Below are 20,524 nucleotides of genomic sequence, written 5' to 3'. Positions count from 1 at the left end.
GTCCGACTCCGGATTTTCTCCCTAAGGTGGTGTCTTCTTTCCACCTTAACCAGGACATTTCATTGCCTTCCCTTTGTCCGGCTCCTGTGCATCGCTTTGAAAAGGCGTTGCATACCTTGGATTTGGTGCGGGCGCTCCGAATCTGTGTCACGCACCGCCGCTTTTAGGCGGTGCACCTCACTTTTTGTGCTAACCACAGGTCAGCGCAAGGGTCTCTTGGCTTCTAAACCGACCTTAGCTCGTTGGATTAGGTCAGCCATCTCTGATGCCTACCAGTGTTCTCAGGTGCCTCCACCGCCGGGGATTAAGGCGCACTCGACCAGAGCTGTCGGTGCCTCCTGGGCTTTCAGGCACCAGGTTACGGCTCAGCAGGTTTGTCAGGCTGCCACTTGGTCTAGTCTGCACACCTTTTCGAAGCACTACCAAGTGCATGCTCATGCTTCGGCAGATGCGAGCTTGGGCAGACGCATCCTTCAGACGGCTGTCGCCCATTTGTGAAGTTAGGTTTTGCCTACTTCTCAGTTTTGTTTATTTCCCACCCATGGACTGCTTTGAGACGTCCCATGGTCTGGGTCTCCCATAAGGAACGATGAAGAAAAAGAGAATTTTTCTTTAGCTAAAATTTATATATATATATATATATATATATATATATTATATATATATATATATATATATATATATATATATATATAAATATATATACAGTGCCTACAAGTAGTATTCAACCCCCTGCAGATTTAGCAGGTTTGATAAGATGCAAATAAGTTAGAGCCTGCAAACTTCAAACAAGAGCAGGATTTATTAACAGATTCATAAATCTTACAAACCAACAAGTTATGTTGCTCAGTTAAATTTTAATACATTTTCAACATAAAAGTGTGGGTCAATTATTATTCAACCCCTAGGTTTAATATTTTGTGGAATAACCCTTGTTTGCAATTACAGCTAATAATCGTCTTTTATAAGACCTGATCAGGCCGGCACAGGTCTCTGGAGTTATCTTGGCCCACTCCTCCATGCAGATCTTCTCCAAGTTATCTAGGTTCTTTGGGTGTCTCATGTGGACTTTAATCTTGAGCTCCTTCCACAAGTTTTCAATTGGGTTAAGGTCAGGAGACTGACTAGGCCACTGCAACACCTTGAGTTTTTCCCTCTTGAACCAGGCCTTGGTTTTCTTGGCTGTGTGCTTTGGGTCGTTGTCTTGTTGGAAGATGAAATGACGACCTATCTTAAGATCCTTGATGGAGGAGCGGAGGTTCTTGGCCAAAATCTCCAGGTAGGCCGTGTTATCCATCTTCCCATGGACGCAGACCAGATGGCCAGGCCCCTTGGCTGAGAAACAGCCCCACAGCATGATGCTGCCACCACCATGCTTGACTTTAGGGATGGTATTCTTGGGGTCGTATGCAGTGCCATCCAGTCTCCAAACGTCACGTGTGTGGTTGGCACCAAAGATCTCGATCTTGGTCTCATCAGACCACGGAACCTTGAACCAGTCTGTCTCAGAGTCCTCCAAGTGATCATGAGCAAACTGTAGACGAGCCTTGACATGACGCTTTGAAAGTAAAGGTACCTTACGGGCTCGTCTGGAACGGAGACAATTGCGGTGGAGTACGTTACTTATGGTATTGACTGAAACCAATGTCCCCACTGCCATGAGCTCCTTCCTTGTTGTCCTTGGGTTAGCCTTGACTCTTCGGACAAGCCTGGCCTCGGCACAGGTGGAAACTTTCAAAGGCTGTCCAGGCCGTGGAAGGCTAACAGTAGTTCCATAAGCCTTCCACTTCCGGATGATGCTCCCAACAGTGGAGACAGGTAGGCCCAACTCCTTGGAAAGGGTTTTGTACCCCTTCCCAGCCTTGTGACCCTCCACGATCTTGTCTCTGATGGCCTTGGAATGCTCCTTTTGTCTTTCCCATGTTGACCAAGTATGAGTGCTGTTCACAAGTTTGGGGAGGGTCTTAATTAGTCAGAAAAGGCTGGAAAAAGAGATAATTAATCCAAACATGTGAAGCTCATTGTTCTTTGTGCCTGAAATACTTCTTAATACTTTAGGGGAACCAAACAGAATTCTGGTGGATTGAGGGGTTGAATAATAAATGACACTCTGAATAAACTTTTCACAATTTAAAGAAAAAGAAAAAAAAAAAAAAAGAAATAACATTCTTTTTTGCTGCAGTGCATTTCACACTTCCAGGCTGATCTACAGTCCAAATGTCACAATGCCAAGTTAATTCCGAATGTGTAAACCTGCTAAGGCTATGTGCGCACGTTGCGTACTAGCCCTGCAGAAATTTCTGCAGCGATCTGAAGAGCACATGTGTGCTTTAGATCGCTGCAGAAATGTCTGTAGTGAGCGCCGATTCCATGCGCTCTTCCTGCAGCTCCTGCCATAGACAGAGCAGGAGCTGCCGGCAAAGCGCAGGAAAGAAGTGACATGTCACTTCTTTTTACGCAGCGCTTCGGCAGTAGCCGAAGCGCTGCGCTCTTAAACGCCACGTGCGCACGGCCCCTGCACAATCTCCATAGACTGTGCAGGGGACGCAGGACGCATGCAGTTACGCTGCGCTACAAAGCGCAGCGTAACTGCATGTATTTACGCAACGTGCGCGCATAGCCTAAATCTGCATGGGGTTGAATACTACTTGTAGGCACTGTATGTATATATGTATATATATATGTATATATATATATATATATGTATATATGTATGTGTGTGTGTGTGTGTGTATGTATATATATATATATATATATATATATATATATATATATATATATATATATATACATATATATATACATACAGTGCCTACAAGTAGTATTCAACCAGTAGTTCACATATGTACATACATACATATACATATATATGTGTATATATATATATATGTATGTATGTACATATGTGTATGTATGTATGTATGTATGTATGTATATATATATATTGGGCAAGTTGTATTTTAAGCCTGCTTTACACAAGACGATAGATTGTGCGATAGCGCAATCGATCGTACCCGCCCCCGTCGTTTTTGTGTCACAGGCAATTAGTTGCCCATGGCACACAAACTCGTTTAACCCCCGTCACACATACTTACCTTACGGACGACCTCGCTGTGGGCAACGAACGTCCACTTCCTGGAGTGAGCGGGACGTTCGGCGTCACAGTGATGTCACATGGCAGGCGGCTAATAGGAGCGGAGGGGCGGATATGAGCGGGATGTAAACATCCCGCCCACCTCCTTCCTTCCATTAAGCCGGCGGGTGCCGCGGAAGGCAGGTAAAGCTGTTGTTCATCGTTCCCGTGGTGTCACACGGAGCAACGTGTGATGCCACGGAAACTATGAACTACCGCCGCCATTTTAATTAAACAATTTTATGAAACCTAGCGACGAGTACACGACTCACGATTTGTGAGCGATACTGCATCGCTAGGAGGTGTCACACGAAACCACGTCGTGCGGTATGCCGGATGTGCGTCACGAAAACCGTGACCCCAACGACATATCGCAGAATCTATCGTCTCGTGTAAATCCCGCTTTAGAGGATTTTTTTTTTATTATTGATCAACAACTATGTATGTTCTCAAATAATCCAAAAGACTCAAATATATTAAAGCTTAATATTTTTGGAAGTTGTAGTGTTTTTTTTTTTTTTTGGTTTTTTTTTAGATTTGGCTATCTTAGGAGGATATCTTTGTGCAGGTAACTATTACTGTGCAGAATTATTAGTCAAATTAATACAAAACAAATATATTACCATCTCACTTTTTCACCAGGTAAACCAATATAACTGCACAAAATTTAAAAATAAACATTTCTGACATGCAAAAATAAAACCCCAAAAAATTAGTGACCAGTATAGCCACCTTTCTTTCTGATGACACTCAACAGCCCACCAGCCATAGATTCTGTCAGTTGCTTGATCTGTTTACGATCAACATTGTGTGCAGCAGCCACCACAGCCTCCAGACACTGTTCCGAGAGGTGTACTGTTTTTCCTCCCTGTAGAGCTCACATTTTATGAGGGACCACAGGTTCTTTATGGGGTTCAGATCAGGTGAACAAGGGGGCCATGGTTTTTTTTTCTTCATCTTTTAGACCTTTACTGGCCAGCCACGCTGTGGAGTAGTTTGATGCATGTAATGGAGCATTGTCCTGCATGAAAATCATGTTTTTCTTGAACGATACCTACTTCTTCCTGTTCCACTGCTTGAAGAAGTTGTCTTCCAGAAACTGGCAGTAGGTCTGCGAGTTGAGCTTCACTCCATCCTCAACCCGAAAAGGTCCCACAAGTTCATCTTTGATGATACCAGCCCATACCAGTAGCCCACCTCCAACTTTCTGACGTCTGAGTCAGAGTGGAGCTTTCTGCCTTTTACTGATCCAGCCTCTGGCCCATCCATTTGGCCCATCAAGAGTCACTCTCATTTCATCAGTCCATAAAACCTTTGAAAAATCAGTTTTAAGATATTTCTTGGCCCAGTCTTGACGTTTTCTTATGTTTCTTGTTCAAAGGTGGTCGTTTTTCACCCTTCCTTACCTTGGCCATGTCCCTGAGTATGGCACACCTTGTGCTTTTTGATCTTCCAGTAACGTTGCAACTCTGAAATATGGCCAAGCTGGTGGTAAATCGCGTCTTGGCAGCTTCACGTTTGATTTTCATCAATTCATGGGCAGTTGTTTTGCACCTTTTTTGCCCAACACGCTTCTTGCAACCCTGTTGCTTATTTTCCAATATATGCTTGATTGTTCGGTGATCACGCTTCAATAGTTTGGCAATATGAAGACTGCTGCATCCCTCTGCAAGGACATCTCACAATTTTGGACTTTTCAGAGCCTGTCAAATCTCTCTTCTGACCCATTTTGCCAAAGGAAAGGAAGTTGCCTAATAATTAAGCACACCTTATATAGGGTGTTCATGTCATTACACCACACCTCTCCTCATTACAGAGATGCACATCACCTGATTTACTTAATTGGTAATTGGCTCTCAAGCCTATACAGCTTGGAGTAGGACAACATGTATAAAAATTATCATGTGATCAAAATACTCATTTGCCTAATAATTCTGCACAGTGTGTAATAATCGTATACAAATTATTTTTTTTTAATTTTTTTTTTGCTTTTTTGGTGCAGATTGTCATTCCTCTACAATACATGTTTAATAAAGTTAGTTTTATTCACCAAGAACACTGCAAAGCTCATGGTTGCGGTTCTTTCAGTTCTTCATTGTTTTCTATAGTTAACAAAAAGCTGTAAAAAAAGCTAGAAGAATTCACATGCAACAATTTTCAAAAATGCTGCGGTTTTCCAATTCAGTCAGGAAAACAAAAAGCAATTGTGTGCATGAGATTTCTGGGATCTCATAGCTTTTACCTGTACTGTAAAAAGCATAAAAAAGCAGCGAAAAAGAAAGTTGTGAACAGAGCCCAAGTCTTTTAGTAAGTTAAATTGTAATTATTTTTTTTTTAATTGCAGATCTTGACAAGTTTGCTGCAGAGGACATTATGGATCCAATTGCCAAGGCAAAAATGGTTGCTTTAAAGGGAATAAAAAAGGTTATGGCACAGGGTACCATTGGTGTCACTCCTGGTATTAACAGGTATTCAGCCATTTTTTTTTTTTCTCTCCCCTTCGTTGCAGTAAACGGGAATTGTATTTGAAAATCCCTGTGACGTACTCCACAAGTAACTGAGGGCTATATACACACCAAAGCACTGAATGTACACATAGATATAATGAAAATTATTTTAAAGGGGTTGCCTCAAGTTCTTAAAATTGGGGGGCGCTTGTAAAAACAAGCCTTTTACTGCTGATTTATTACCCTCTCCATTCTGTAGAATGGTGTAATTTTTTAACTTTGTGGCTGCAGAGCTGTACACTACAGAGTGCGCAGTTACGTAGGTAAGGAGCTTGTGGTGCCATCCTGCCGCTCCGAAGCTGGCGGTATCTGACCAACATGGATCATCAATCTACAGCATTTCACCACCTCCTTAAAAAACATGATGCTGGGGTTCAAGCCCCTTCCCTATTTTAGCATAAGCTGTGATAAGAAAGAGCAGGGTTGCCCACTTTTTTTTTTTTCTGGATGGCTTATCATTTTTTATGGACACATTGGAAAGTTAATCATCATAAGTGATCCATAGTCTACAGCCCATAGTTCTGATATGAAGACATTAGTTGCAGTCAATGTAAAATGATACTTACAGTCAGAATAATTTGTAGAAGTTTCTTCAGCTTGAAAATGATCACGGACGTCTTAAATTTTATTTTGGACAGGGCAAAAAAGTTTCCTATTTTCACATACTGTCCTGGAATTGCCTCAACCAAGAAAGGGGGTTGTCATAGCTAAGGAACTGAGCCAAGGAGTCGGCACTTTCTTGCACGTCGGTGAGGGGCAGGAAGAAGCTCTTTACTATGTCCGACTATTGTTTCTTATATAGTACAATCTCCATATTAGAGAGTAGGTGGTGTGATTAGAGCTGAACTATAGACTTGACATTTACACTATTGTTGCTTTAATACTAGCATGTCTTTCTATTTAGGCAACAAGTATCTCTCCTTGCCCAAAGGCTTGGCGTTCCGGGAGCCACTGACTCCACCACCCAAGGTCCAGGTACTGGAACTGCTCAAGTAAGTATTAGTTGAGCTATATGACTATTTGTCCCTGGTACCGATGTACAATATGACTGAAAAAAAAAATATAATATTTATTATTGCACACTTTATCTTGATTTAACTTGATCTTTTGTGCAGCCTGTTCGCGGGTGTTCGGCAGCCTGTGTAGACTGCAAGACTATCATGAAATGTACAGTCTTTAAAATGCTCGTTCATGACAATCTCGCAATGTAAATGAACCTTAAAGGGGTGGTTCACCCATTTTTTTTATTTTCTGTAGGAGTTCTACTTACAATTCTAGGCGTTTTCTCCATTGGCTTGTATTTCCATTTCAGGCACTGAGCGGCGCTATCCTGCACGCTCAGTGCCTGTCACATGACCCCCTGGAGCTGTGGCCGCCAGCATCCTCTTACGTCCCGGCAAGTTCCGGGCTCTCAAACTTGACAGGTACGTCAGAGGAGGCTGGCACCACTCAGATTAAGTGACAGGGCTGTGGGCGGTGACTACCGCACGTCACAGCCCAGCATCGAGGGGAGGAGCCGGAGGACGTGTGGAGCCGGCTAAGCGTCCTGCAGATGGTGAGGCACGGGGCGCCAGTGTGCAGTACAGGGGGGGGGTTCTTCAGCTGAAATCCCCCCCTGCACGTAAGTATCTGATCACACTCTCCACCCACCCGCTCTGCTGCGATGTCAGGAGAGCGGCCGGTGTCAGGCAGTGTGATCATGGGCTCCTCCCAGCAGCACTGCAGGACGCTGCAAGACACTGACAGGCATGTCACCGCTGTGCTCTGCCACCTGTCCTGCTGCATGGGACCAACTGTCTGCACCCCCCTCTCTTCTTTCCCCACTCTCTTCTCTCCCCCCACTCTCTTCCCCCTCTTCTCTGCCCCCCTCTTCTCTGCCCCCCTCTTTTCCCTCCCCTTCTCTCTTCTCCCTCCCCTTCTGTCTCCCCCCCTCTCTTCTCCCTCCCCCTCTCTCTTCTCCCCCCCCTCTTCTCCCCCCCTCTCCCCCCCCCTCTCTCTTCTCCCCCCCTCTCTCTTCTCCCCCCCCTCTCTCTTCTCCCCCCCCTCTCTCTTCTCCCCCCCCTCTCTCTTCTCCCCCCCTCTCTCTTCTCCCCCCCGCTCTCTCCTCCCCCCCGCTCTCTTCTCCCCCCGCTCTCTTCTCCCCCCCGCTCTCTTCTCCCCCCCGCTCTCTTCTCCCCCCCGCTCTCTTCTCCCCCCCGCTCTCTTCTCCCCCCGCTCTCTTCTCCCCCCGCTCTCTTCTCCCCCCGCTCTCTTCTCCCCCCGCTCTCTTCTCCCCCCGCTCTCTTCTCCCCCCCGCTCTCTTCTCCCCCCGCTCTCTTCTCCCCCCCGCTCTCTTCTCCCCCCCGCTCTCTTCTCCCCCCCGCTCTCTTCTCCCCCCTGCTCTCTTCTCCCCCCTGCTCTCTTCTCCCCCCCGCTCTCTTCCCCCCCCGCTCTCTTCCCCCCCCGCTCTCTTCCCCCCAGCTCTCTTCCCCCCAGCTCTCTTCCCCCCCCGCTCTCCCCCCCCCCCGCTCTCTCCCCCCCCGCTCTCTTCCCCCCCCGCTCTCTTCCCCGCCCCGCTCTTTTCCCCCCCCCCCCGCTCTCTTCTCCCCACCTCTCTTCTCCCCACCTCTCTCTTCTCCCCACCTCTCTCTTCTCCCCACCTCTCTTCCGCTCTCTTCCCCCCCCCCTTGCTCTCTTCTCCCCCCCCTCTCTCTTCTCTCTCCCCCCTCTCTCCTCCCCCCCCCTCTTCTCTCACCCCCCCTCTCTTCTCCCCCCCCTCTCTTCTCCCCCCCCTCTCTCTTCTCCCCCCTCTCTCTTCTCCCCCCTCTCTCTTCTCCCCCCTCTCTCTTCACCCCCCTCTCTCTTCACCCCCCTCTCTCTTCACCCCCCTCTCTCTTCTCCCCCCCCTCTCTCTTCTCCCCCCTCTCTCTCTTCTCCCCCTCTCTCTCTTCTCTCTTCTCCCCCCCTCTTTCCCGCTCTCTTCTCTCCCCCCTCGCTCTCTCCTCCCCCCGCTCGCTCTCTTTTCCTCCCCCCCGCTCGCTCTCTTTTCCTCCCCCCCGCTCGCTCTCTTTTCCTCCCCCCGCTCGCTCTCTTTTCTTCCCGCTCGCTCTGTTTTCCTCCCCCCCGCTCGCTCTCTTTTCCTCCCCCCGCTCGCTCTCTTTTCCTCCCGCTCGCTCTGTTTTCCTCCCCCCGCTCGCTCTCTTTTCCCCCCCCCGCTCGCTCTCTTTTCCTCCCCCCCCGCTCGCTCTTTTCCTCCCCCCCCGCTCGCTTTTCCTCCCCCCCGCTCGCTCTCTTTTCCTCCCCCCCCGCTCGCTTTTCCTCCCCCCCGCTCGCTCTCTTTCCCCCCCCCCCGCTCGCTCTCTTTTCCTCCCCCCCCCCCCGCCCGCTCTCTTTTCCCTCCCTCTCTCCTGGCATGGTCAGTACAGAAATCTCTCCATCGTGGAGGGGTGAGAGGGAGTAATAAACATGGAGTCCCTACTGTGTCTGTGTATTTATTTCTAATAAAGTATTTTTCTCTGTGTGATGTATTTTTTTTTTTTTTTAAACCCTTTGTTGGAGATTCTTAATGGCTAGGTCAAACGTGGCCTGACATTAAGAATCTCGGGCTTTATACCAGCTGGTAAAACATAGCTGGTATTAACCCCTTATTACCCAGCGTGCCACCTGCCACCAGGGCCACTGGGAGAGTTGGATACAGTGCCTGAAGATGGTGCTTCTGGGGCAGCTGTGGACTGCAATTCGCAGTGGGGGGCCCAGAAAGTTTGGGCACCCTGCACTGCGGATTCCAATCCCCAGCTGCCTAGTTGTACCTGGCTAGACTCAAAAATTCGACGAAGCCCACATTATTTTTTTTTTTTTAATTATTTCATGAAATTCATGAAAAAAGGGCTCTATATTTTTGGTTTCCAGCCGGGTACGACTAGGCAGCTGGGGGTTGGGGGCAGCCCGTAGCTGCCTGCTGTACCTGGCTAGCATACAAAAAGATGGCGAAGCCCTTGTCATTTTCTTAAAAAAGTTTTCAGGGAAAAACCTTTATAAAAAAAAAAAAAAAAAAAAATGCTTCCCTGGATTTCTATTGCCAGTGAAAGTAACAGCAAGCAGCGGGGGCTAGCAGCCAGTAGCTGCTTTGGTTACCCTTGGCAATAGAAAATGCAGCGGGAGCCCACAAACAATGGGATTTTTTTTTGTGCTTTTTTTTTTATTTTTAATGAATTTTTTAAAAAAAAAAAAATCGCATGGGCTTCGCCCATCGAGCACCAGAGCATTTTACTTCTCATTCATCCCAAGTAATCAGATGACTCCAGTGTCGGCCGATTACTTGTTCTATGTCCCCCTGCATCCATCGCAGCGTGTACGGGCTGTGAGGTCACCTGAGTTCAGTCCAGCACTGGAGTCAGCTGATCTGAACTCAGCTGAACTCCAGCCTGCACACGCTGTGATGGATGCAGGGGGAAACAGAACAAGTAAGGTCTAAGCCACACGGCGAGAAAAACAGTGCGAGTGGAGTGCGATAAAACATCGCATTCCACTCGGACCAATATTAGCCTGTGTGTTAGCGCACATGAGTGATTATTTTCTCAGCCCTAATTGGACCGAGAAAACAATAGCAGCATGCTGAGACTGTAATGCAAGACTCTCTCTTTTACCCATTCAAGTGTATGGGGTGAGAGAAAAATCGCATTGCACTTGCGGTACATCGGTGGACTACGGAGGAGAGAGGGAGAGAAATCCCTCCCACCCCTCAGTGCTGGCCCACCCCTCGAGTGCTGGACCGCCCCTCGCAGCTGAGGTCTGCTCGCACAGTCAGACCTCAGTCGCAGGGACACACGCATGACACTCAGCTCTGCTGAACTGAGCGTGAACCGAGTGTAATGCGAGGGGATCGCAGTAATCCCCGTGTGGCCCCAGCCTAGAGAGATGAATGAATGAATGAATAGAGGGCTGGATAGATAGATAGATGAGAAAGACATATATAATGTCCCACCCCCATGCATATTCTAAGCTGGCACCCTTTTGTGACTTTCATGTGGCGTTAAGGTGCTTAGTCTTGTATTTAGCCAAAAATAAATAATTAAAAAAAATGACATGCGGTCCCCCTATCTTTTGTAGCCAGCTACGGTAAAGCAAACTGCTGCAGCCTGCAAACCACAGCTGGCAGCTTCACCTTGGCTGGTAATCCAAAACAGAGGGCACCCCACGCTGTTATTTTAAATTAAATAATTTAAAACAAAAAACACGGGGTCCCCCGAAATTGGATCACCAGCCAAGGTAAAGCGGACAGCTGTGGTCTGGTATTCTCAGACTAGGGAGGTTCACCATTATTGGACACTCCCCAGCCTAAAAATACAGAAGTAGCGCATCCATTAGATGCACCAGTCCTGGTGCTTTTCTCAGCTCATCCCGTTGCCCTGGTGCGGTGGCAAACTGGGTAATATATGGGGTTACTACCAGATGTGTAATGTCACCTGGCATCAAGCCCTGGAGTTAGTGATGTCAGGCGTGTATCAGATACCCGACATCACAAACCCAGCCAGTAATAAAAAAAAAAAAAGACAACAAACACATTTTTATTTGAAAAAACACTCCCCAACACATTCCCTCTTTTACCAATTTATTAGAAAGAAAAACAAATCCAGGTCTGGTGTAATACAAGGGGGTCCCACGACGATCCATACCATAGTCAATGTCCCAGTCAATGAAGAACAGAATGTTCCCTATTTGCTGGGAGAGCCGTGCAGTGACCTGAGCTAACATCAATAGGTCAGCCCAGGTCACTGCAGGGCATGACGAGTGCTGCTATCAGGAGGTTAGCAAGGCACATTACCTGCGATGATCGCTGAACTCCTGACAGCAGCGCTGTCACCAAGTTCAATGACCGCCGCCTTCACAACCCAAGTATCGCGAGCGGCCCGTGACGTCACCACTAGTCAGTCTCGGGTCGACAGCGAGAGGTGATGTGACAAGCGGCGGGCATAGAAGGCAGTGACAACCGCTGACGTCAGGAGGGCAGGACTTCATCACCGTAGGTAATGAACTTACTAACCTCCTGACGGTAACGCTTGTCATCCCCGCGGCTGCTGACACTGCAGTGCGGGCCGCAGCTGACACTGCTGAGCGGGCAGCCGCGGGGCTGGAGCGGGACACTGACTGCACGGGCACCCGACGGAAGTCACACGGAAGTGTTTCTGCGTTGCTTCCGGGAATTTTGTGGACCCATTGACTTGTATTGAGTCACGGTTTGTTATTACGGAACAGAATAGGACATGTTCCTTAATAACGGAGCTGACATACGGCATCCGATGTTGTTTTTTTTTTTGTAGGATCGGATGCACATGGAAGTGCTACCGTGTACCATCTGATCCTACACAAAAGACATTGAAAAGATGGTCCTGTCTGTGGGGCCGCAAAAAAAACAGAACTGACCAGGACAAACGGAACGGTCATGTGAATGACCCCACCTGCAACCATTGCAGCGTGTGCGGGCTGTGAGATCAGGAGTCAGCTGACTCCAGCGCCGGCCGATAAATTCTGTGTCCCGCTGCAGAAGGATCCGGTAAAATAACGGTTGCATGCGCTGCACATTTAATCCACAGGATCCGGTCATATGCGGTTTGCGGATGATACGGACGACACACAGACTAGGCAAGAGGGAAAAAAGCAATCTCGTGACCCCTTCACTTTTTTTCCCCAACTATTTTTTTCACATGTTGCGCCGGCTAATAATCATAATTTCTGTATACACACACACACACACACACACACACACACACACACACACACACACACACACACACACACACTTTCCTCCCCTGGCTGTGCAGAGCTGGCAGCTTCAGATGTCTGTGTGATTGCTCTCAGTGCATCCACACAGGGAAGAGGCAGGGAGGAGGCTTTGGTTGGAGAGGAGAGTGGGGTGTTACACACAGTGGGTGTGTTAGATAAGCTAGACACCGCCCTAGAGCCACAAAGAATTCTGGGACTTGTAGGAACTGAACACAGGAAGTCGGAGGAGAGATTAACCCCATCAGAGCTGGAGCCAGCAATGAGCATGTGCTGCTAGTGCACAATAAAAGGTAATTTTGCTGAAAAAACATAATAGATGTGTTGAGGGGCACATATTAGCAAGATTTATCAGGAAAAAAAAAAATCAGTTTTGGTAACTGGACAACTTCTTTAAGATGTACACTTTTCTCTGACGCCTCATTGGGGGACACAGGACCATGGGTGTTATGCTGCCTATCCATAGGAGGACACTAAGTAGATGCAAAAGCATAGCTCCTCCTCTGCAGTATACACCCCCTGGCCGGGCCAGGCAGTCTCAGTTTTAGCTCAGTGTCTATAGGAGGCACTTCCTTTCAAGGTTTGTTTTTTTTTTTGAGGGCGACGGTTTCCTTTTGGGACCGATCTCCCACTACCATCAACGGGCGGGAACGTGAAGTGTTGCCTACACGTACCCCCTCCCGCGACGCTGGATCCTGGGCTGGACGACGGGTTCCATAGAAACCGATTTTCCAAAGCCCAGGGCAGAGGCACAAGTCCTCAGCCCCTCTTTGCAGGCTCTGAGTTGAATATGGCACCATTGTGACCGGATACAGCAAGCTGACTCTGATATTGTCACTGCCTGGATTGAAGCAGTGTTTAAGGTGAGATCCCCCCTGACTGGTTTCCCAGACAAAGGGAGAAAAGGCTGTGTAGGAAAGGCTCCCAGGGCTGAATATACAGTATTTATTATGAGAAAGTCCCTGGCTAATGCAAGTAAGAGAGCCCCAGGAATCCTGAACACAGTGTTAACTTTTCCCTAGCTTGCTGGCTGGAGGAGGGGGGGGGAAGTCCCTCTTGTTTGCAAAGTCCTGCACAGATAATTTCCCGGTGGCAGGGGGGAGGGGGTGGCTAGAGAATCACAGAGCTCAGGGACTCAAGCTGTTTATTATCTGCTCTGTTTATTTGATCTAGCAGAAAAGCCGGCTGATAACCAACAGTGACAAGCTGTGTGCTGACTAGAGGGAGAGGCAGGAAAACTATCAGAAGCTCCTTTCCCGCCGCTTTTTTACTACCCACAGCGGAGGGGGCGCACTGACTACTTCTTCGCGCTTTTAGCGCTAAGCCCCCCCCGCGATAAGCCCCGCCCCCCCCAGGAAAGCGTGGGGAGATCTTCAGCCATCGGCTGATTCTGGTAAGGTGCTGCTCACTGTAGCTCTGCTGAGCATTGCTCCTCCTCCTAGCATACTCTTATCAGGAACATGCAGAATTCAAAAGGCACTAAGAGGGCTAAGGCTCACACAGTCTATTATTCAGCCTGCACTGCCTGCCACGTTGAGCTACCACTTAAACACACCTCTTCTCTCTGTGAGTCCTGTGCCCCTATAGCCCTCCAAGACCCCCCTGCCACCACCGCCGCAACCATCAGCCCAGAGCCTAGGGCTCCCAGCCCACCGGAATGGGCACAGTTTTTGTCCCAATCCATGGAAAAACTGTCTCAGAACCTGGTGCTGGCTATGCAATGTCATCCTACACACCCTTCTGGGTCCCTGGACGGAACGCAGCCTGAGGATACCCCTATGGAGGATCCTTCTGAGGTAATCCGGGCACATGCTTCACCGGTTGCAGGGATCAGGAAAAGAGCACACGGCCAGGTGTCTCCAGCGGGCTCTCCCTCGGGAGCACACAGGGCAGGCTCTCCCACACGCTCCACGGCTGGAGGAGGGAGAATGCTGTTTGTATCAGGAGGATTCCTTGGTTTCAGCCTCCCCAGATGATCAAACTGCAATAGACTCCCTTATAGCAGCAATCAACCAAACTCTGCATGTGGAGGATCCCCCATCTACTACCACTGACCATGCGGTCTCCTTTAAGAGGGCAAGGAAACCCCAAAAGGTTTTCGCTGATCACCCTGAGTTTCAGGATATCCTCACAAAGCAAAGGGAGAAGCCTGACAGGTGCTTCGGTAACCGAAAACTCATGGAGTCCTGGTACCCTTTTGCCTCACCTGCCCCTAAGGGCTGGGCCGATCCGCCCTCTGTCGACCCCCCCGGTCTCCCGCCTTACCACAAAGACGCTCCTGTCTTTACCCGATGGTTCCTCCATCAAGGACCCGACAGACAGACAGGTGGAGCACCTCGCCCGCTCTGCTTTTGAGGCTGCGGGTTCCTCCCTCTCGCCCTCCTTTGCCTCTGTGTGGGTCGCAAAGGCGATCTCGGTCTGGGGAGAATCCCTTAACACTTCGCTTGAGGAATCCCAGTTCACTCATACCTTCACAGAGGTAACAGCTCAAATTGCCGCTGCGGAGTACCTCATGCAGGCCTCCTTGGACGCTGCTACCGGCGCAGCGTTTGCCGCCTCAAATACCATAGCCATCCATAGAGCTTTCTGGCTCCGACAATAGCGAGCGGACTCTGCCTCCAAGAAGTCTCTCACGGGCCTCCCCTTTTTTCCAGACCGATTGTTTGGCGAACGTCTGGACAAGCTCATTTCTGACGCCACGGGAGGATAGAGTACCTCCCTCCCCCAGCTGAAGTCCAGGACGTCCTTCACCAGACGTCCACAGTCCTCGTTCCGCTCCTTTCGGAACTCATTTGGTTGGTCGACACCCCGTGCTGTCCACGCCACCAGCCGCAGACTACGCAGGGACCGACCTTCTCAGCTCTCCCCGAAACCTACTTCGTCATGGCAGCCTAGACCGAAACAGTCCAGGACTAGGGAGACTCTGCCACGACGTTTTCCCCCCTCATGACTCCTTCGGCGCTCCAGAAGACACACTCATTGTAGGAGGTCGACTGCGGCTCTTTCAACACATCTGGGCTGCCGCCTCAGACGACAAATGGGTGCGAGACCTTGTGTCTTCCGGTTGCCACATAGAATTTCGGACCTGACCCCCGAGTCGGTTCTAACAGCAGGAGTGATAATACCTGTCCCAGACGACGAGAAGTTCGGGGGGTTTTATTCCAACCTCTTTGTGGTCCACAAAAAGGATGGGTCAGTTCGACCCATCCTGGACCTCAAACACCTAAACAAGCATGTGCACGTACGGAGATTCAGAATGGAGTCCTTAAGGTCCATTATTACATCCATGGTGGAAGGGGAATTCCTCGCATCCATAGACATCAAGGACGCATACCTGCACATACCCATCGCCCCAGATCACCAAACGTTCCTCCGCTTTGCAATTCAGGACTCCCACTTTCAATTCGTAGCTCTACCCTTCGGCCTTGCCACTGCACCAAGGGTCTTCACCAAAGTCATGGCGGCCGCCATGAGCGTCCTTCACGCCAGGGGAGTGGTCGTTCTCCCTTATTTGGACGACCTCCTCATCAAGGCCCCCTCCTTCCGCGACTGCTCAACCAGCGTACAGATCACTGCGGACACCCTATCCCGCTTAGGGTGGCTAGTGAATCTGGACAAATCATCCCCGGTCCCATCACGATCCATCACCTTCCTGGGCATGTCCCTGGACACCCGTCGGGGCTTGATCCTTCTTCCTCAGGACAAGGCGATCGCTCTTCAACGAGCGGTACACTGCCTTCTGCGTCCTCCGTCTTGCTCCATTCGATTCAGCATGAAAGTGCTCGGCAGGATGGTGGCGGCTATGGAAGCAGTACCCTTTGCTCAACTGCACCTCCGCCCACTGCAGCTAGCCCTTCTAGCGGCCTGGGACAAGAGCCCCTTCTCCCTGGACAGACATCTTCACCTGACGCCTTCAGTCAGGTACGCACTCCGCTGGTGGCTTCGGTCCTCATCCCTATCGAAGGGGAGATCCTTTCTCCCAGTGAACTGGCTGGTCCCGACCACGGACGCCAGCCTCCTAGGCTGGGGAGCAGTGTACCGGCACCACACTGCTCAAGGATGTTGGACGCCCCAGGAGTCTTCCCTACCCATAAACACCCTGGAACTCCGCGCAATCTTCCTCGCGCTCAGAGCGTTCTGCCCTCTGCTACCGGGTCGTCAGATTCGAGTCCAATCGGACAATGCGACAGCTGTAGCCTATATCAATCGGCAGGGGGGCACCCACAGCAAAGCGGCTTATCTTGAGGCCCACAAGATCCTCAGCTGGGCCGAATCGACGGGATCAGTGATATCAGCGGTACACATACCGGGGGTAGAGAACTGGGCAGCAGACTTTAAGGCGCCAAGGCCTGGCCGCCGGAGAATGGTCTCTCCACCCGATGTGTTTCTACACATCTGCACTCGCTGAGGCACACCAGACGTGGACCTAATGGCCTCAAGGTTGAATGCAAAGGTACCCGCGTTCATAGCCAGGTCACGCGACCCGCAGTCCATCGGCGCGGATGCTCTAGTCTGCTCCTGCACCACTTCCGCCTGCCTTACATATTTCCACCTCTACCCCTGCTGCCGCGGGTGATCAGGAAGATCAAGGCAGAGGGAGTCCCGGTGATACTGATAGCACCAGACTGGCCCAGGCGCGCCTGGTACGCCGAATTAGTACAAATGCTCACAGACGCACCGTGGCGCCTTCCAGACATCACAGACTTGCTGACCCAAGGACCCATTTCCCATCAGAACTCCAGAGCCCTGAAGCTGACTGCATTGCCATTGAGACCTGGGTATTAACAAGAGCGGGATTCTCCCCCGCGGTTATTTCCACCATGATCAGCGCCCGAAAGCCTGCTTCATCCCGCATTTACCACCGTACGTGGAAAATCTTCCTTTCATGGTGCAGAGAAACTAACGTCCAGCCTATGCCTCTGGCCATCCCCAGAATTCTCGACTTTCTACAGTCTGGCTTACAAGCGGGGTTGGCTCTCAGTTCCCTTAAAGGGCAGGTCTCAGCGCTCTCAATCTTCTACCAATGCCGCCTGGCTAAAAAACCGCAAGTCAACACCTTCCTCCAGGGCGTTTTCCCATCTAGTTCCCCCGTACAAACGGCCGCTGGACCCATAGGACCTCAACCTCGTTCTGGACGGTCTCCAGAGGTCTCCCTTTGAACCCCTCAAGGAATCCTCCCTTGCTCTTCTGTCCTGGAAGGTAACATTCCTGGTGGCAATTACGTCCATCAGACGGGTTTCGGAGCTAGCAGCACTCTCTCTTGCCGCGAGCCTTTCCTGATCTTTCACCAGGACAAGGTGGTTCTGCGCCCCCTTCCGGATTTCCTTCCAAAGGTTCTTACCCCGTTTCATTTGAACGAGGACATTGTTCTGCCTTCATTTTGTCCACGTCCAGTTCATAGGGTGGAAAGGTCTCTGCATTCGTTAGACCTAGTCAGAGCTCTCAGATATTACATATCCAGGACAGCCCCCTTTAGGAAAACGGACTCTTTGTTCGTCATTCCTGAGGGGCCTAAGAAGGGACAGGCAGCTTCAAAGGCGACTCTGGCTTGCTGGATTCGCTCTGCGATCCAGGAAGTCTACCGCCTGCAACTCAAGCCCATTCCTAGTGGGCTGCGGGCTCATTCCACGCGAGCAGTTGGCGCTTCGTGGGCCATTCTGCATCAGGCTTCAGTGGAACAGGTGTGTAAGGCTGCGACCTGGTCTAGCCTACATACTTTTTCAAAGCATTACAGAGTCCATACCCAGGTTTCAACTGAGGCAAATCTGGGTAGGAAAATTCTGCAAACGGCAGTAGAGCACCTCTCTCAGTAGGCGCTCCAGGCTGTCTGGGACTGGTTCCTAGTCCTTGGGTTGTGTTGTCTTCTTTTATGTTTCCCACTCATGGACTGCTTTAGGACGTCCCATGGTCCTGTGTCCCCCAATGAGGCGTCAGAGAAAAACGGATTTTTGTGTACTCACCGTAAAATCGTTTTCTCTTAGCCATCATTGGGGGACACAGCACCCACCCTGTTGCCCTGCGGGGCCTTGGTTCTCTCAGTACCTTATTTGGTTTTGACTCTTCTTTTCTCATGTTCCTCTGTTGAGAAGTTTTTTACTGCTTTTTTCTCTTACTGCTTGTGTACTAAAACTGAGGCTGCCTGGCCCGGCCAGGGGGTGTATACTGCAGAGGAGGAGCTATGCTTTTGCATCTACTTAGTGTCCTCCTATGGATAGGCAGCATAACACCCATGGTCCTGTGTCCCCCCAATGATGGCTAAGGGAAAACTATTTTACGGTGAGTACACAAAAATCCGTTTTTCATAATTGTTTCCGAATGTGTGTAAAGGGCATAACAGAAAAAACGTATGATGTACCCCCGCCCCATTTCCTGCTGGCTTTCTGCAACTGCTGCAGTGCCAGTGTTTTGATGTCACATCAACAGCACCTGTCACCACTAACTGACCTCAGTGCTCATGTGACGTCACCCTAGCTAGCCAATCACTGTGCTCAGCGGCTCATGCACTCGGCAGGAGCACGGAGGTCAGTGAGTGGTTAGAGCGATGATGTACACTGTCAACGTGACGTCACATCTTTAGCCACAACACTGGGACTTCAGCTGCAAACCGATGCTGGACCACAGAGGGCGAGTACCTGATGAGATTACCTTATGTACATTCCACAATTTATTGAAAGTGAACATCTGCTTTAAGGTTAGCCTCAGTCTACTTTTCTTTTTTTCCCCCATAAAAAAAAAAAATGTTTTCACTGGATAACTGATGGCAGTTGTTTTCTCTAAAACATATACAGTACAGACCAAAGGTTTGGACACACCTTCTCATTCAAAGAGTTTCTTTTATTTTCATGATCCTGAAAATTGTAGATTCACATTGAAGGCATCAAAACTATGAATTAACACATGTGGAATGAAATACTTAACAAAAAAGTGTGAAACAACTGAAAATATGTCTTGTATTCTAGGTTCTTCAAAGTAGCCACCTTTTTGCTTTGATTACTGCTTTGCACACTCTTGGCATTCTCTTGATGAGCTTCAAGAGGTAGTCACCGGAAATAGTTTTCCAACAGTCTTAAAGGCGTTCCCAGAGATGCTTAGCACTTGTTGGCCCTTTTGCCTTCATTCTGCGGTCCAGCTCACCCCAAACCATCTCAATTGGGTTGAGGTCTGGTGACTGTGGAGGCCAGGTCATCTGGTGTAGCACCCAATCACTCTCCTTCTTAGTCAAATAGCCCTTACACAGCCTGGAGGTGTGTTTGTGGTCATTGTCCTGTTGAAAAATAAATGATGGTCCAGCTAAACACAAACCGGATGGAATAGCACGCCGCTGCAAGATGCTGTGGTAGGCATACTGGTTCTGTATGCCTTGAATTTTGAATAAATCCCCAACAGTGTCACCAGCAATGCACCCCCACACCATCACACCTCCTCCTCCATGCTTCACGGTTGGAACCAGGCATGTACAGTCCATCCATTCACCTTTTCTGTGTCGCACAAAGACACGGTGGTTGGATCCAAAGAGCTCAAATTTGGACTCATCAGACCAAAGCACAGATTTCCACTGGTCTAATGTCCATTCCTTGTGTTCTTTAGCCCAAACAAGTCTCTTCTGCTTATTGCCTGTCCTTAGCAGTGGTTTCCTAGCAGCTTTTTTACCATGAAGGCGTGCTGCACAAAGTCTCCTCTTAACAGTATTTCTAGAGATGTCTGCTGCTAGAACTCTGTGTGGCATTGACCTGGTCTCTAATCTAAGCTGCTGTTAACCTGCGAAATCTGAGGCTGGTGATTCGGATAAACTTATCCTCCGCAGCAGAGGTGACTCTTGGTCTTAATTTCCGGGGGCGGTCCTCATGTGAGCCAGTTTCTTTGTAGCGTTTGATGGTTTTTGCCACTGCACTTGGGGACACGTTCAAAGTTTTCCCAATTTTTCAAACTGACTGACCTTCATTTCGTAAAGTAATGATGGTCACTCATTTTTCTTTACTTAGCAGCTTTTTTCTTGTCATAATACAAATTCTAACAGTCTATTCAGTAGGACTATCAGCTGTGTATCCACCAGACTTCTGCACAACACAACTGATGGTCCTAACACCATTTATAAGGCAAGAAATCCCACTTATTAAACCTGACA

General features: G+C 49.3%; 1 protein-coding gene across 1 annotated transcript in view; it reads left to right on the top strand.

Annotated features, from left to right (window-relative positions):
* Positions 1-20,524, top strand: part of KMT2D (lysine methyltransferase 2D) — a 385,659-nt gene that overhangs the window by 203,849 nt on the left and 161,286 nt on the right. Inside the window, exons 35-36 of the mRNA XM_075333879.1 lie at positions 5,478-5,601; positions 6,545-6,632. Of these exons, the coding sequence (XP_075189994.1) occupies positions 5,478-5,601; positions 6,545-6,632 (212 nt within the window). The remainder of the gene's footprint in view (positions 1-5,477; positions 5,602-6,544; positions 6,633-20,524) is intronic.

This window comes from Anomaloglossus baeobatrachus, chromosome 2 (genome assembly GCF_048569485.1).
Source record: "Anomaloglossus baeobatrachus isolate aAnoBae1 chromosome 2, aAnoBae1.hap1, whole genome shotgun sequence".
Classification (NCBI taxonomy): domain Eukaryota; kingdom Metazoa; phylum Chordata; class Amphibia; order Anura; family Aromobatidae; genus Anomaloglossus; species Anomaloglossus baeobatrachus.
The sequence above is the reverse complement of the archived record's forward strand: the minus strand, read 5'-3'. Positions and strand labels throughout refer to the sequence as shown.